General features: G+C 46.1%; 6 protein-coding genes across 8 annotated transcripts in view; 2 read left to right on the forward strand and 4 right to left on the reverse strand.

Moving 5' to 3' along the window:
- Positions 1 to 15,075, reverse strand: part of UQCR-C1 (Ubiquinol-cytochrome c reductase core protein 1) — a 289,718-nt gene that overhangs the window by 442 nt on the left and 274,201 nt on the right. Inside the window, exons 1-6 of one of the 2 annotated variants that reach the window (XM_017071369.3) lie at positions 1,689 to 1,706; positions 1,537 to 1,630; positions 1,062 to 1,268; positions 674 to 1,002; positions 241 to 611; positions 91 to 182 (exon numbers count right to left, since the gene is read on the reverse strand). In XM_017071369.3, coding sequence (XP_016926858.1) covers positions 91 to 182; positions 241 to 611; positions 674 to 1,002; positions 1,062 to 1,268; positions 1,537 to 1,605 — 1,068 coding nt within the window. In that variant the 5' untranslated portion in view covers positions 1,606 to 1,630; positions 1,689 to 1,706. Of the gene's footprint in view, positions 1 to 90; positions 183 to 240; positions 612 to 673; positions 1,003 to 1,061; positions 1,269 to 1,536; positions 1,631 to 1,688; positions 1,707 to 15,075 lie in introns of those variants that run through there. The other variant, XM_070996263.1, reaches the window with a different exon arrangement.
- CycC (cyclin C) lies at positions 1,759 to 2,908 on the forward strand. The gene is made up of 2 exons (XM_017082266.4): positions 1,759 to 2,496; positions 2,553 to 2,908. Exons 1-2 carry the CDS (start codon positions 1,909 to 1,911, stop codon positions 2,766 to 2,768), a joined length of 804 nt encoding a protein of 267 aa, XP_016937755.1. The 5' UTR covers positions 1,759 to 1,908; the 3' UTR covers positions 2,769 to 2,908.
- On the reverse strand, positions 2,881 to 5,762 carry LOC108007644 (GPALPP motifs-containing protein 1). Its single transcript, XM_017071365.4, has 3 exons — positions 5,628 to 5,762; positions 3,346 to 4,236; positions 2,881 to 3,283 (listed from the first exon to the last, which is right to left on the reverse strand). Exons 2-3 carry the CDS (start codon positions 4,231 to 4,233, stop codon positions 3,119 to 3,121), a joined length of 1,053 nt encoding a protein of 350 aa, XP_016926854.2. The 5' UTR covers positions 4,234 to 4,236; positions 5,628 to 5,762; the 3' UTR covers positions 2,881 to 3,118.
- LOC108015721 (phosphatidate cytidylyltransferase, mitochondrial) lies at positions 4,418 to 5,628 on the reverse strand. Its single transcript, XM_017071366.4, has one exon. The coding sequence runs from the start codon at positions 5,573 to 5,575 to the stop codon at positions 4,547 to 4,549; it is 1,029 nt and encodes a 342-aa protein (XP_016926855.2). The 5' UTR covers positions 5,576 to 5,628; the 3' UTR covers positions 4,418 to 4,546.
- Rrp6 (exosome component Rrp6) lies at positions 6,068 to 10,161 on the forward strand. Its single transcript, XM_036818164.3, has 5 exons — positions 6,068 to 6,410; positions 6,473 to 6,654; positions 6,923 to 8,324; positions 8,687 to 9,622; positions 9,775 to 10,161. The coding sequence occupies exons 1-5, from the start codon at positions 6,303 to 6,305 to the stop codon at positions 9,853 to 9,855; spliced, it is 2,709 nt and encodes a 902-aa protein (XP_036674059.3). The 5' UTR covers positions 6,068 to 6,302; the 3' UTR covers positions 9,856 to 10,161.
- Positions 9,953 to 13,264, reverse strand: LOC108015723 (glycosaminoglycan xylosylkinase homolog). Of its 2 annotated transcripts, none has more exons than XM_070996264.1 (7): positions 12,922 to 13,264; positions 12,824 to 12,850; positions 12,555 to 12,697; positions 11,846 to 12,467; positions 11,059 to 11,636; positions 10,807 to 11,007; positions 9,953 to 10,751 (listed from the first exon to the last, which is right to left on the reverse strand). In XM_070996264.1, the coding sequence occupies exons 4-7, from the start codon at positions 12,122 to 12,124 to the stop codon at positions 10,544 to 10,546; spliced, it is 1,266 nt and encodes a 421-aa protein (XP_070852365.1). In that variant the 5' UTR covers positions 12,125 to 12,467; positions 12,555 to 12,697; positions 12,824 to 12,850; positions 12,922 to 13,264; the 3' UTR covers positions 9,953 to 10,543. The 2 variants fall into 2 exon arrangements, with proteins under 2 accessions (XP_070852365.1, XP_036674061.1); XM_036818166.3 differs by having other exon boundaries at positions 12,761 to 12,850.

Here is a 15,075-nt window from a genome sequence, read left to right on the forward strand (position 1 = left end):
AGGAGAGACAAAGCGTTATAGAAGATATTACATTATATTTATCACAGATAATATGCCTATCAAACCTAATCCTTAGAACTCCTAACTTACCTCACACTGCAGAGGGTCGCAGACGAAGTAAATGCCCCAGAGACCGGTGTCCTTATAGCATGTGTTGAACGACTGGAAGCTGTGGCAGAGGTCTGTAAGGAAAAATAATACTTAATATGGAAATCCTCGTAACCTTGTAGGATTACTCACTGTCCTCAGCGCTGGCACGGGCCAGGTTGGAGGCGTTGTTGGCGCCACCGCCCTGAGAACGATCCCAGGCACCCACCAGGGTGTTGGCCACCATAAGGGGGATGTTGTCCTGGTCGGTCCAGCCGCAGCCCTCGACGGCGATGGCCACATGGGCCAGGGGCAGGGAGTCGTCGCGCACGCGCACCTCGGAGCCGGTGAAGCGGCAGGGAGTCACCTCAGCGGGCAGCACACTGGCCTCCAGGCCACCCAAGCTGCCGCAGGCCAGCTTGACCAGGTCATCGTGCTTGACGCCGCCAGCGGCGGCCAGAACGATGCGCGAAGCCTTGTAGTGGGTCGAGATGTAGTCGGTCAGGTCGGATTTGCCAATGGACCTGAGGAAATCAAAAGAGTTAAGCAAGGCTGTAGATTTCTTAAGGTCAATAGAGAAACGCACTGAATGTTCTTGGTGGGTCCCAGGATGGTCTGGCCCAGAGGAGTGCCCTGGTAGGCGGTGGCGTGCAGGTGATCGAAGACCACTTCCTGCAGGTTGCTCTCCACCTCCTGCATCTCGCGCAGAATCACCGAGCGCTCGCGGGCGATCTCAGCCTCGCCCAGCTTGGAGTTCTGGATGATGTCGGCTAGGATCTCAACGGCCTTGGGCACATCCTTGGACAGGCACTTGGCGTAGAAGACGGTCTGCTCCCGGGAGGTGTAGGCGTTCAAATGGGCGCCCAGGTTCTCCACCTCCAGCTCGAGATCGGTCTGCGAGCGCTTGGCAGTGCCCTGAAAGGGGGAAAAAATGGATTACCAGGCTGTTAGAGGGCTAAACTTGGTGGACCCACCTTGAAGGCCATGTGCTCCAGGAAGTGGGCCACTCCGTTGTTCTTCTCGTTCTCGGACCGCGAGCCCGCATCGATCCAAAGACCCACGGTGGCGGTGGAGGCGCCGGAATCCTCGCTGGCCACGCGGAGACCATTGTCCAGCTTGGTCACCTGGGTGGCGGGTATGTTCAGCAGGGTCTTCTGCAGCGTGGCAGCCGACTTGTAGCGCTGTAAGTTTGGGAAAATAGGGAAAACTTTAGACCAAAGTTAAGTAAAACACGAACATAACCTCAAAGTGATTGTAAGGGGTTTCCCTGTAAGAATTTTCCAAATTTTCGTCAGAAATACCTCCCACATCTTAAGAACCCACCACAAGGAGATTGTTTATCCCTATTATTACTAGTTTTCACCAAAAACACAGCAGAAACACAACTATTGACAATTACGTAATTTAAATCCTGTGGAGCGTAATCATTGGGTGGCTGGATCTACTCACCTTGACCATGTCAACGCCCCGGATGAAGGAGCGCATGTTCTGCGTCACTCCAAGAACTCGCAACGCCATCGTTCAGTTAATTCGTTTAAATAGCCTATTAACTAAAAAATATTTTAGACTTTTTCGTCTGTGGCCGCGGCTGAAAAACTTACACACACAAACACACGCCTATCGGGAATCGATTTTTATCGAGTCTGCGGCCAATCAGCTGTTTGAGGAAATTACCACAGGTGTGCACACACTGTCTGTTAAAGCAACACAATTGCTCGATTTTTCCGGCTTTCTGGCTTTCTTTTGAAATAAACCTTTAATTTGGATAGCTAACGCAAAACTCTTGGCCGGCCTAGGTTGCTCGGCCTACTGCTCGTCGAAATGGCGGGAAATTTCTGGCAAAGCTCACACTCACAGCAGTGGATTCTGGACAAACCTGATTTGCTCCGGGAGCGTCAGCACGATTTGTTGGCTCTGAACGAGGATGAGTACCAAAAGGTGTTTATCTTCTTCGCCAACGTGATCCAGGTGCTGGGAGAGCAGCTAAAGCTGCGCCAGCAGGTCATTGCCACGGCCACGGTGTACTTTAAGCGTTTCTACGCGAGGAACTCGTTGAAAAACATTGATCCTCTGCTGCTGGCGCCCACTTGCATCCTGCTGGCCTCCAAGGTGGAGGAGTTCGGCGTCATTTCCAATTCCCGACTGATTTCCATATGCCAGTCGGCAATTAAGACAAAGTTCAGTTATGCGTATGCCCAAGAGTTTCCCTACCGCACCAATCACATCCTGGAATGCGAGTTTTACCTCCTGGAGAACCTGGATTGCTGCCTGATCGTCTACCAGCCGTACAGACCGCTGCTGCAGTTGGTCCAGGACATGGGCCAGGAGGACCAGCTGCTCACCTTGAGTTGGCGCATCGTCAACGATTCCCTGCGAACCGATGTCTGCCTCCTGTATCCTCCCTACCAGGTGGGTTATCCAGATCTTTTGCTAGTCCTCTTATCTCACAAACCTCTTTCTTTTAGATCGCCATTGCCTGCCTGCAGATCGCCTGCGTCATCCTGCAAAAGGACGCCACAAAGCAGTGGTTCGCTGAGTTGAATGTTGATCTGGACAAGGTCCAGGAGATTGTGCGCGCCATTGTCAATCTGTACGAGTTGTGGAAGGACTGGAAGGAGAAGGACGAGATTCAGATGCTGCTCTCAAAGATTCCAAAGCCGAAACCACCGCCACAGCGCTAAAAATGCCTCATATTTTTCTACTCCTCTAGCTTGTATTGTCCAACTATGTGTATGTCATCTTATTTATGTCGATTAAACCGAGGTTTAAGCCATGTGATTAAGCAACTAAATCTCTAGAAATATAAAAGTCTAATTTTTTTTTATTGAAGAACTTTTTGATCTTAAGTTTTTTTCCTTTCACGTGTTATTATAAATATTCCACAGTTGATAAAAAGTCCAATTTATATTTACTTAAAAATACTAATTTTGAGCGTTTTCAAATAATTGTATCTATATTACTTATTTTAAACATACAACCTAGTAAATTTCTTAAAAATTGTGTATATTGAATTTAATATGGTCCATCCATTTTACAAATACTTCGCCTGACCCCTAGAAAACTTGGTGTTGAGTATCTTGGCCTTGTCCACAATCTGCTTGGTTTGATTCTTGTCGATCTTGTTGAGCTTCAGGTCCACATCCCTGCTGAAGGGTCTTCTTTCTGGCTTGGAACCCGAGGCAGCCAGTTCCTTTTCCTTAAATATAATATAATATGTAAAGTCAATAAAAAAACACTAAGAATTAATTTCCTTCCAACCTTTTCCCTCTGCTCCTTCCTTAGCTTTTTCTGGTGCAGATCCACCAGAGACTCCTCACGTTTGTGCTTCTTTTTGTGTTTCTTGGCCATGCTCTCCTGTTCATCATCGCGCTGCTGCTCGTACTTCAACTGAGCCATCTGCTCTAGTTCCTTGGAGCTGAGGGATTTTGGACCCGCTGCAGCAGCAGCCGCTTCACTCTGGGGCGTCTTTGTCCATGAGGTTCGATCGCTGAAGTCAGGTCGCTCCTTTCCCTGATGGAAGGTGCGCTTCATATTGCTGAGGGCGGCAAGACCGCTTTTTAATCCCACATCTGGAAGTTCCAGCATCCACTCTTCGCGCACTTCTTGGTCTGCTGAAGTACCCAATCCTCCGCCCTCCAGAGCTGCCAATTTGAGGGCCAGAGCACGCTCCTCCAAGGCCACTTGGCTGGCGTTTGGCAGGGGGCCAAATGTGCCAGCTAGATCATCATCATCATCCTCCGCATCGGCATCTTTAATAGGCGACTTTTCTTGAGCCAAACTGCTAGGCAGAATGGGTCCAATTATGGCATGCGGTTGTGTTTTCGGTTGGATATCCTCTTCAATTTCCGGTTGATTTGGTTTTCTCAAATGCGGTGGCAGGGCAGGACCGAAGGCATCTTCGCTATTTGAAGCCACATCTGGAGAAGGTGCATTCAACAAAGCTGGAGGTTGGGGATAAGTCACTGGCTGCTCCTCCTCCTGCTTGCTGCGCTTTTTCTCCTTGTGGCGACGCTTCTCCTTCTTGTGCTTTTTTGACTTCTTCTTTTTGGACTTGTCCACATCTTTGCTATGCTTCTTGTGCTTCCGTTTCCGGTGTCTTTCGTCGCTGGAGGAACTGCTGTCACTACAACTATCATCGGTGGACATGATCTGTAAAGAAACATTTATAAATTAAGCAAGCTTGTAACAAAAAGACTATTCACAATGGCAAAATTAAGAAGAATGGTGTAATTTCCTTGCAGAACCACTACGGTGTTCCTCTGCTAGCGACAGGCTCCAGTTCCATAAACTGCCTTCCTAGAGTCGTTCTTAGATCCCCAAGAAAACTCAGTTCTTTGGCTTGGGCTAAACATATATTGCAGTTAACAACTTTAAAGCTTAAAATTATGTAACGAAATGCAGCTGGAAGGGGCAACTTAGTCGGTAGATTGGCAGCCAGGGGATTACCCCAAAAAGAAACCTAGACAGCGAATGTTTTCTGGGCCTTGCGGTAGCTGTAGACCAGGGATTTGAGAACGCCTGCGCTGGCAATGTTTTTGATCGATTGCGTGACACTGCTGCGCCACACAATGTCGTTGACGGACGCCTGGAGCACCTCGGGCAGCTGGGAGGCCACGGAGAGGTGGTCCACCACCTCAGCATAATCACCCTTACATGCGGCATTCCGCTCCAGGCGATTCTTGAGCTCAGAAGGCAACTGTCGCAGGTGATGGGACGTGGCCGACGAGGATTTGTCCTGCTCGAAGAGTATGGTTGGCTCGCGGCTTCCCGGCTCGTGGCCCTTCATATTGACAGCCACATACTGGGTGAGTTGACCCAAAGACGGTTGGTACAAGGCAAAGAAGTCGTTGATTTGCGGGTTAACGATGTTGTGCACCTTCTGCTTGTTTTCGCCGAAGATCATGCGGAAATCCCCTTTGTAGCTCAGTGCAGCAATGGTGTGGAAAAGTCCGTAGGCGGTGAACTTCTCGGGTAATAGTAGCAGAGCCACTTGCAGGGCGGACAAAAGATTCCTGTCCAGCGCAGCCTTCAGGGGCGGATTATCTGAGGGATTCACCAGATTCGTCACGGGTTTGTGCAGCCTGCCAGCCAGATAGAGATGCCGCCAGTCCAGCAGATCCTCCAGAAGCTGTTCCTGCGACACCACTCCATACTTTATGGTGAGACCCACATCCGCCAGGGGCACCAGAGTGTTGCAGTAGACGCCGGCACCCAAGCGCTCCTGGTACTTGGCCACAAAGCCCGCTCCCAAGAGCCTCAGAGCGGAGTAGTGATCAGGATGGCGGTGTAGGTTTTCGGCATGGAATCCCTGAGCATCCCTCACGCAAAATACCAGATCTACTACGCTTCCCGGCGCAGGACGATAGCCATTTCCATTGCCCAGTTTTTCATAGCCCTCCTGCTGTTTAACGCCCGATCCGTAGGCAAACATATAGCTCACGCTGCCCAGCGGAAACCGCGCCACCGTGCGCCTGTACAGGTCCATCATCTTGGGGGTGGGGGTGTCTCTAAAACGGACTTAACTTAGGCTCAATAATTACTTTTTTAGCACGTAACTCCGTTGCTTTCCGATGGAGTAGCTGCTTCTTCTTCCCGGCCTCCGCTTTTTGCCGGTGGCAAGGAGGTGTGTACACACTGGCAGTCAGCTGGCAAACAAAATTGCAAGATATATTTTTGGTGGCTATTTAAAATGAATTAAACTAGGTATACCATAGTTATGATAATGATTATAGCATTAAATATATAACAATAAACCTTATTTGTTTATTTTTTAAATTAAACTGTTCAAGCAGTGCTGCGAAGCGTATATGTATGTTCTTCGTCGACAGAAAGAAATTCAGCTGGAAAATAGCTAGATTATTTTTAATTTATTTTCAATATGAAAGGAAGAGGTAAATTCAAAAATGTAATTCAATTCAAATTTAGGATCGAAGCAGCTTTTGTCAGTACTTGAACATTACGAAATCTTTATTCCAAATTCGACTAAAATTTTAAAATACGCACCTCCTAATATCGATTCGATTCGATCGAATTCGGTCAGCACCGTGTAGTGCTGATAGTGTTCAAATTTCGCCGCCGGTAGTGTTGACAAACTCCAAATTCTAGCTGTTGTTATTCTCAAAAAAGAAGAAGAGAAGAACACGCACATTTTATACAATCTGTAAAAAGAAATAAAAATTTCTACGAAAAGAACACAAGACACAAAAGATATAGACATGCCGCGACCCCCGAAGAGAGCTCACGTGGAGGCCAACGAGGAGCAGGCCCAGGCAGCTCAGCCGCAGGAGGAATCCACTCCAGAAGACATCGAGGCATTCACAAACGTGGGTAGAGATTCTACCTGTATTATGGTTTTAAATATATTTCTTTGGAAATGATTTTCCAGCAAGCCTTCAAGAACGTAGTGGGCGCCACAAGGGCGGCCAACGCCTTTCCCCAGGGAAACGCCCGCGCCCTCTATCTGAGCTACCCGGGCTACGCACGTGTCATGGACGAGCTGTCCCAACGGGTGGTGGGGCTCATCGGAAACGTGTTCCAGGCCAAGGAGATCAAGGGCGACATCAAAAAGTAAGGTTCCAACGATGGTAATAGAGTATATTTCTATGCATTTTGATAGCCTTACTTTAGAGTACAAGTATAAGATGGAATTTCACCACTTGTTATTCTTGTTCTTCTATAAGTTCTTCTAAAAATTATCCGCACATCTCAGCCTCTTAAGTCAAAGCAGTCAGGTATAGGCATCCGTATAAGGATATATATCCAAGGTCAAGATATTTTATACCCAACAAATATTTATAGAAATGCTAATAATACTCTAACTGCCTTCTCCACATAGACGCCAACTGGAAGAACAGTTTGAGATGGTGCAGGAGTGCAACGACATACTGTTCGAGCGCATCACCACCAACCTGGACATCAAGAGCGGTCTGCGCCGGAATCCACAGCAGGTCGTGGAGGCCCAGGTGGATGTAATGAGCGGCTCCACTTCCGCAGAGCCAGCGGTGGCTTCTCCACAAACCCAGGAGACTCCGAAGGCGGGCAGCTGGAACAGAACGACAGGAACACCGCAACGCAACATGGTTTCCGCTCGCCTTTTTACGGCCAAAAACATTGTTCGCCCGCAGACGCAATTCAAGGAGCCAGTGGACAACAGTGCCCATAATCCGTTTGTTCCCAGGCTTAAGGAGAAGCCCAATTCACTGAAACCGCTCGCACTACTGCCCGAATACGATGATGCAGACAATATTCAATCCTATTTGCATCCCTACGAGTTCGAGCTGCTCAAGTTCCAGCCTCCGGCAGAGCAGCTCCAAAAACAGAAGCCAGCGCTTCCAGCTCTGATGGCAGACACCGAGCTAATGGTGGTGAACACGGTTGAAAGCCTGCAGCAGGCCTTGGAGGAATTAAGACAAGCACCCCAGATCGCCATCGATGTGGAGCACCATTCGTATCGCACCTTCATGGGCATCACTTGTCTGGTTCAGATGTCCACTCGCAACAAAGATTATATTTTTGATACCCTAACCCTGCGCGATGAGATGCACATTCTGAATCTGGTTCTCACAGATCCCAAGAAGCTAAAGATCTTGCACGGCGCCGATTTGGATATTGAGTGGCTGCAGCGGGACTTGTCCTTGTATATTGTCAACATGTTCGACACGCATCGGGCAGCCAAAGCCTTGAACATGGCCAGATTATCGCTGGCCTTTCTGCTAAAAAACTATCTCGACTTGGATGTGGACAAGAGTCTGCAACTGGCCGATTGGCGAATGAGGCCACTTCCTCAGCAGCTAATAGACTATGCGCGTCAGGATACGCACTTTTTGATATACGTATACGAACGGATGACAAACGATCTGCTGCTGCAGAAGGAACCAGGACTCCTGAACAGCGTCTATCAAATGAGCACAGAAGTGTGCAAAAAGCGCTATAACAAGCCTCACATCGGACCGGAATCCCACATGGATTTAGTTCGGAAAACGAAGCGTTCCTTTGACAACCGCCAGCTGTACGCCCTCCGCGGAATCTTCGAGTGGCGCGATGCGACTGCGCGGTCAGAGGATGAAAGTTATGGCTACGTGCTGCCCAACCACATGATGCTCCAAATCGCCGAAAGTCTACCGAGGGAGATGCAGGGCATCTTGGCCTGCTGCAATCCCATTCCGCCTCTGGTGCGCCAACAGCTGCACACCCTCCACCAGATTGTCCTCAAGGCGCGCGATCAGCCGCTGGTCAAAGTGAGTTACCCAGCGCTTTCAAGCAGCGCCTGCAACTCGCTGAACGTCGGTGCCTATTCCGAAATGTTTTCATTATCTATTAATTGTAACTAACGTTGAAATGTAGAGTATATCTCGACTTCCCCACTTAGTCTAGTTCATTTCATATCCGCAGAACTTAATATCATCCAGGAGACAGAGTTTAAGTTGACATGAGACTAGGCTGTTAACTAACTATGAGTCTTATATCCATGATTATTAGCCTAATCTCCTATGATTTTCACTGCATTATTTAGTTGTGCATGATTTAAGCTGAATGCCTGGTAGCTTTAAGGGTTTTCAGTGCTTTTTGGCTTATAAATATAATATACTTACTATTGCAGCCCATTTTGGAAGCCCGCAGCAGCACACAGGCAGCACTGCCACCCTCGACCAAAGATTTTAGCAGCAAGCTCTACTGTCCGCACGACTTTTCGCATCAGGACGAGACCCGCGACGATCTGCCCACGCTGTTAAAACGCAGTACTGCTTCGGGAAAACTTGAGCTGCCCAGAGAAGAGGATATTCCAAAACAAGATCTACCTATTGCGGCACCAGCAATGGCTCTGTTTGACAAGCCAGCCAAACGCACCCCAGAAGAGGAGCAGCAATGGGCCCATCTGCGCAAGGAGAGCCAGACCCTGCGCACGCCCTACAAGCGGTACCTTGCCATCCTGCCGCTGATGGAGCAGCTGAAGGCGGATCAGGTAGCCAGGGAGCGCAGTGAGCTGTCAAAGAGGCGTCTGTGTCCAGCGGCACCAGCTCCGGAGCAGAACATTAAGCTGGAACCTATTGTCATCAAGGATGAAGACGATGCCATGTACTCCGTGCCGCTAAGGGAGCAACTAAAGCGCAAGCACCAAACAAACGGCAAAGCGGATGCGGATCAGCAGCCGACCACTAGTAAGAGATCCCGCAAGGATGAAAACACAAAGCCTATAGTAAGGCCAGAAGTGCCAGTTAAAACCGAACCCGCAGCAGTAGTTCATCAGGTTCCAGGCGAAAGCGATGATGAGGTCGTGGAAGTTCCCATACAAAGGCAATCCACTGAACCACCGAAACCTCCGCCAGCACAGAGCAAGAAGCAGCAGAAGCGAAACCAGTTCCAGCGTGGTTTTAAGGCCAAGAATAGAGGAAATCATCCGCAGAGCTCAAGCCAGCAGGTTGCGCAGCCCAAGGTTGAAGGTAACTTTGACTACAAGAACGTGGACTTCCGGCAATTCAAGGGAGGGGCGCAAAGAGCCCGCGGAACAGAAATCAAGCAGAATATTCGCGGCAAGGTAAGTGTAAACATATTTAGTCTTAACCAAATTTGTGTTTTTTTCACTTGGATATTACTTTGAATCTGGATTTTGCTCCATGTAATCCTTGAAACTTTACAAATCCAGTGAATTCACTGATACTAATTATTTACCCCTGAATTTTTTTTTAGAACCGTCCCAACAACCGCAACAATAAGCAGTTCAACAAGCTATTTACATTTAGTAATGTAAAGAAAGATGGCAAAAAATAGTTAGCAATTGTGACGAAAGTCTGTATATATATATATATATATATATATATATATTTAAGATGTGGACTTAACAGAAAAAATATAAAAACCACCAAAATTGATGTAGACAATTGTTTATTTTTGTAAGTTACAAAACTATAATTTTTAATTTTGCAATTTCCTAAAATATTACCTATTAAATAACAACCGTAACTATTCATTAAACTAGACTATCGGATATGTTTTTAAGGTTCGGTTTAGAGTGCTGAAATGGAAAAATATTAAAAGTTATAAACAGATTGTCGTGGAAATTGTCATGCTAATGGATTTTATCCGACTTTTCATTTTTAAAAATGCTGCACTTTGCATTCCATTCGATAAAGTCTCGATATTAAAATTTCTAAATGACTGGCGTCGTGGTTTTTCGAACTTTTTGACATAGTTGCTCCATTAATTATTTGCTTAGGGATTTAGAAAACTTGGAGGAGGTAATACTATTTCTGCGCTAAACAGTTTTGGCTACAAGGGTCGCTAACTTTAGGATATTTTATGGTTTTGGAGAAAGTATAGACAGCCGACGAAGGAAAACATTGACTAAAATTATTAGATAAAATTCTAGCTAGCATTAGCTAAGTTCTTAAGTAGGACGTGGAAAGTGAGTTCCGGAAGCTCTAGTGCTGGCCCATTCTGCCTTAATCTCAAGCTTGAACTACAGAGTTTTGAACATTTTGTCGCCCTCGATGTCCATGCAGTGTTCCACAACCGCATAGACCACCAGCAGTCGTCGCTCCACCCCCTTTTTATGCTTATCCGTGATGAGTGGATAGAGGGCATCCTGCTTGGACAGCCGATCAATGATTTCTGTCAGCACGCCACCGGAGAAGACCTGCAGGCGGTCCCACGTGGACTTTCGCAGGCTGGTAAGGTAAACATGTGAATATTTATAGATATTTCAGTAGATTAGGGTCTTACAGGCAGCATTGGTAGAGAGGCGCCAGGATATCCAGGTGATCCTTATTCGGGTTGCCAAAGGCCTTGCCATTGTCGATGAGCACCACGCGCTCTTCCCGTGTCTCATAGTGGTGGCGATCCCCATTCTGAATAAGATAGTCGAAAATTGCCGCATCTATGAGGTCCAGTAGGCGAATTGTCTCCATTTTATTTTTCAACGACCTAAAAGAGCATTTTTTAGTTCAAGCTTTGAAAAAGTAATGTGCAACTCACTTGCAGTAGGTCATGTCGTCCTCCCAGGGAGCCCTTTTGTCATCTTTATAGGTGCGCTGCCAAGGTGATCGCCGCTTGGCCATCGTTCCCGGAACAATATAGATGAGCACACCTTCGATATTGTGCTTCTCATCACCGCAGACGGTCTCCTCCTCGTTGCAGTAGTGGCACTTCCCAAACAGGCAGTATGTCTCCTTGCCATCCTCGTTCGTTTCGATGTTGATGGTTTGCTGCAGCTCATGATCGCCGTTGGCGTAGATTTCCTTCTTCAAGTTCACCACTCGACCCACCACGATGGGCGTCCATCGAAAGTCGAGCACGGCGCCCAGATAGAAGGCATATACCTCCGCAGTGTGGCGATCCTTGCCGCTGTATACCATGCCCTCGATGACCTCGTCCCGCGGATACCATTGCGGCTTGAATATCACCTTCTGTTGTTGCGAGAGGCGCATCAGCAACTTCAGCTGGGTGCCGCGTGCCAGGTTGCTCACTCTGGTAATCGGTTCGCGGCGCATTGTTTCCAAAAGCTGGCCCATGGAGGAGTCGTACAATGGATAAACCTCATTTTCGTGGGGCCACTGGAAGGAATATATGCATGTGTTATTAGATTGAGTGCTGATTGAACTGTTTAGATACAAAAAAAGAATAATAGGCCGTATTAACCTCGAATAAACAATTCGTACACAATATAAATTATATATGTATTCACACATCTCAACTATGTACGTAATAGTTCTTCCTCAGTGATAGGATTTTGCGTGCGGGACCTCTGAACCCACTGACTCACCCAGTTGGCAATGTCCCAGAGGACACTGGCGTTCTCGTACGGCGCCGCCTTGTAGTTCTTGAGCAGCTTGTTGCGGAACATGAAAAAGCGCGGATTGCGATTGAGGTAGTTGGGCTTCAGGTGGCGCATCTTGTGGCGGATCATGTTCTCCAGCGCGCGGACGCTGGCCAGGTGGCCCTCCTCGGCGCTCAGGTAGTACATGAAGTAGAAGTTGGCACCCAGCGCCAGGCCCAGGAGGCTGGCCACGATGCCCGCGATGACGACGGTGCGCTTGTTCATCCTGCAGCCTGGGCGATGCCCTATTTATAATATTACGTATACGCAGCGGTAGCAGCACTGGCAAATTGCTCAATTCTAGCCGAAATGTTGATATGGCCGGGCTGCCGCAGTGGCATGCTGCTGTTGTTGCTGTTCTTGTGGCACTTGCTGCCGTTGTTGCTGCTGTTGTACTGGCAATATGTGCTGCACTTCTTGCAATTGTTGCTGCTGCTCTGGCAATTGTTGTAGTGTTTCTGCTAATGTCGCCCTTCCTTTTGCTGTTTTTTTCCTCTTTTTTTTGGCAGACATCGGCTAACAACTGTTCGCATCAGTCCATTGTTTTGTAAATTAATTGTGGCCGCATCTGAAAACGTGTATACATTAATTAAATTGTCGGCAGAGTGTAGAAAGAAAAGGAGTCCTGTTCCGGGTTCTAATTAATTTAGCTCACCTACTGCAACAAGTTAATCAGATCCGGTTGTTTACAGGCGATGACCCCAATTACCCCTGAATTCTTGGCAAGTGGTATAGGCGTCTCAATGTTTCCGGGTTCGGGGCTTATCTTATCATCTAATTGGCATAGTATATCCACTTCTGAAAAATGGTATAGTGGGAAAACTTCTTGATAGTTGAAAAGGACTCTGTTCTGAGTATTACTTTCTACATAGGTAAGTAGAACTAGTTTGTATGACTATAGATACATCAGTTTCTATAACCCACATATCACATGCGATCCTGGTTCACTATCTGAAAGATGTAGATATAAGATATGAGATATGTCCTCTTCCTTTCAGAAATAGTTCTCTGTACAAACTCACCCGATTGTTTACAAGCGCAAAGTGGCCTCTTTCGAATTCTTGGCCACAATTGCCCAATAAATCGTGTGCTTCCTCTTCTGCTGCTGCTGTTTTAATTGGCCGCCGCCTTGTTTTTGGCCAACATAATACATATGTATAGCCACATCCACGGGCCGAACTGCACGCATTCAAAAACGGGAAACCTCTGCGGCACCGATTAAAACAAAGAATTCTGCCGCCGCACTTAGTTCGCCTCTCATGTTAGGCCGATCGGCTATAAATAGCTTTTGTTTATGTCGGTGAAAATGGGAAAAACGTGCACTTTTCACCGGCGCATGAAAATCACAACAAGAAGTGGAACGCCAAGTAAACAAAAAACAGCTGATGGCAAACAGATGCAGCCCTGGTTGGCCAACATTTGCAATCTGCGATCTGGCAACGCATGCAGTGCCCGCCAAATTTGGTTTCAAAAATGTTGTATTGGGAATTAGTTTATATCTGAAAAGAAATCAGTATGGGAGGATGAAAGTTATATAAAAAATAAACTCCAGCAAAAGGTCAAGGCAGGAAGTTGTGAGGGTATGAGCGAGAAAGTGCTTTCACATACTTAAGTAATCATAAACACCCACACTGGCAAATTGCACAGATGAGCCCATGCGTGTACACTGCAAGAATGTTTTAGTTACAAATTAGAGCCCTTAATGTTTAATATAACGTAAATTTAAAATGACAATTTTAAACAACTGTTTAATATCTCATAATTTGTTTGCAGTTTCTGTTATATGTTGTATATATTATAAGAACACCATTTTTAAAAATCAAAAAAATTATTTTTTAGCAATTCCACACTTAAATTTGAAATCCTTAATTGGTTTTAATTTTTCATAAAATGAAAAGAGTATTTTTTTTCCAGAGTGTAGTTAGCATAGTTATTTTTTTCCTTCACTGGGGATAGGTTAGGGAGGGTTCACCTTGCTTTTGGATTCCCGCAGGAGCAGAGCGCATAAACTGCGCCCACTCTGGGTCCGGAAGAAAGGAGAAAAGTGGAGTCAAGGAGAGGAGAAAGTCCCTGGCCACATATGGCGCAAGAGAAACCGACAAATGATAACGGCACTCGAGCAAACAACAATAAAGGATGAAAAGCACGAAAATCGAGTAAATGAAAGAAATAATGGTGTTGGGAATGTACACCAAGTAACAAAACGCATGAGCGTGTTTCCCCCAGCACCCTTTTTTCCTACCCAAAAACACCCAATTTTCCTCCGCATTTTCCGCCCCCCCCCCCCCCCCCCCCCCCCCCCCCCCCCGAAAATTCAAATGCCGATAGCATCCGCTGGCACATTTGTTGTTGGCCTGGGAAATTCAAAGGCGGTTGGCGCCCAGTAAGTAACACCCTCAGTGTCGACACATTACGATTACAGTTAAATTTAGCCCACAGACATATTCACTTGCAGAATGAATTTAGTAAATACTGTAAGTTTATAAGGGTGCTTTCGAAATGTGGTAAAGATTTATAAATATCTAAATATCTACCAAAATTCCATATGAATTCTTTGTAATAAAAAATATTCTGTTATAAATATTAACATAATATAATATTAAAAATATATTTTAAAGAAAAAGTTATTGTATGTAAAAATTTGTCTTAAATCCTACCACTAAAAATCAACAAAACCGTTGTTTATTTTGTAATATTGACTTGAATCTTGAGCAACTTTTTGAAGTGCATATAGTGAGTACGTAAGTGCCAGAAAATACTCTGCCCGCTTTTTCTTTCATTGTTTTGAGGGTTTGCTCGTGGGTTTGTTTGTTTGTTTCTCGTTTTGCGTGGGGTGCGTAACACATATTGAAGTAAGCCAATTTCAGAGTCTCGTTTGTGTTGGCCAAGTTAATCATAAATGAACCTGGTGAATTGCATACGTTGAAGCCATTAAAGGGTTCAGACTGAAGGTTATTTCGTAATGTAAATCTTTATGGTTTATATATATTTATGGTTTGGATTGAAATCTTTAATAGATTGAAGCTTTGTTTTATAAGAAGATATTAAAATTCGAAAATATATACCCCTTTCCGTTAACCCATTAATATCCGTGCATTACCAATTAATATCAATTAGGAATCCATTCTCATTCCACCGGCTCAGCCAGCTGAAAACGGACAAATAAACAAAACTAA

The sequence above is a fragment of the Drosophila suzukii genome, chromosome 3 (genome assembly GCF_043229965.1).
Source record: "Drosophila suzukii chromosome 3, CBGP_Dsuzu_IsoJpt1.0, whole genome shotgun sequence".
Classification (NCBI taxonomy): domain Eukaryota; kingdom Metazoa; phylum Arthropoda; class Insecta; order Diptera; family Drosophilidae; genus Drosophila; species Drosophila suzukii.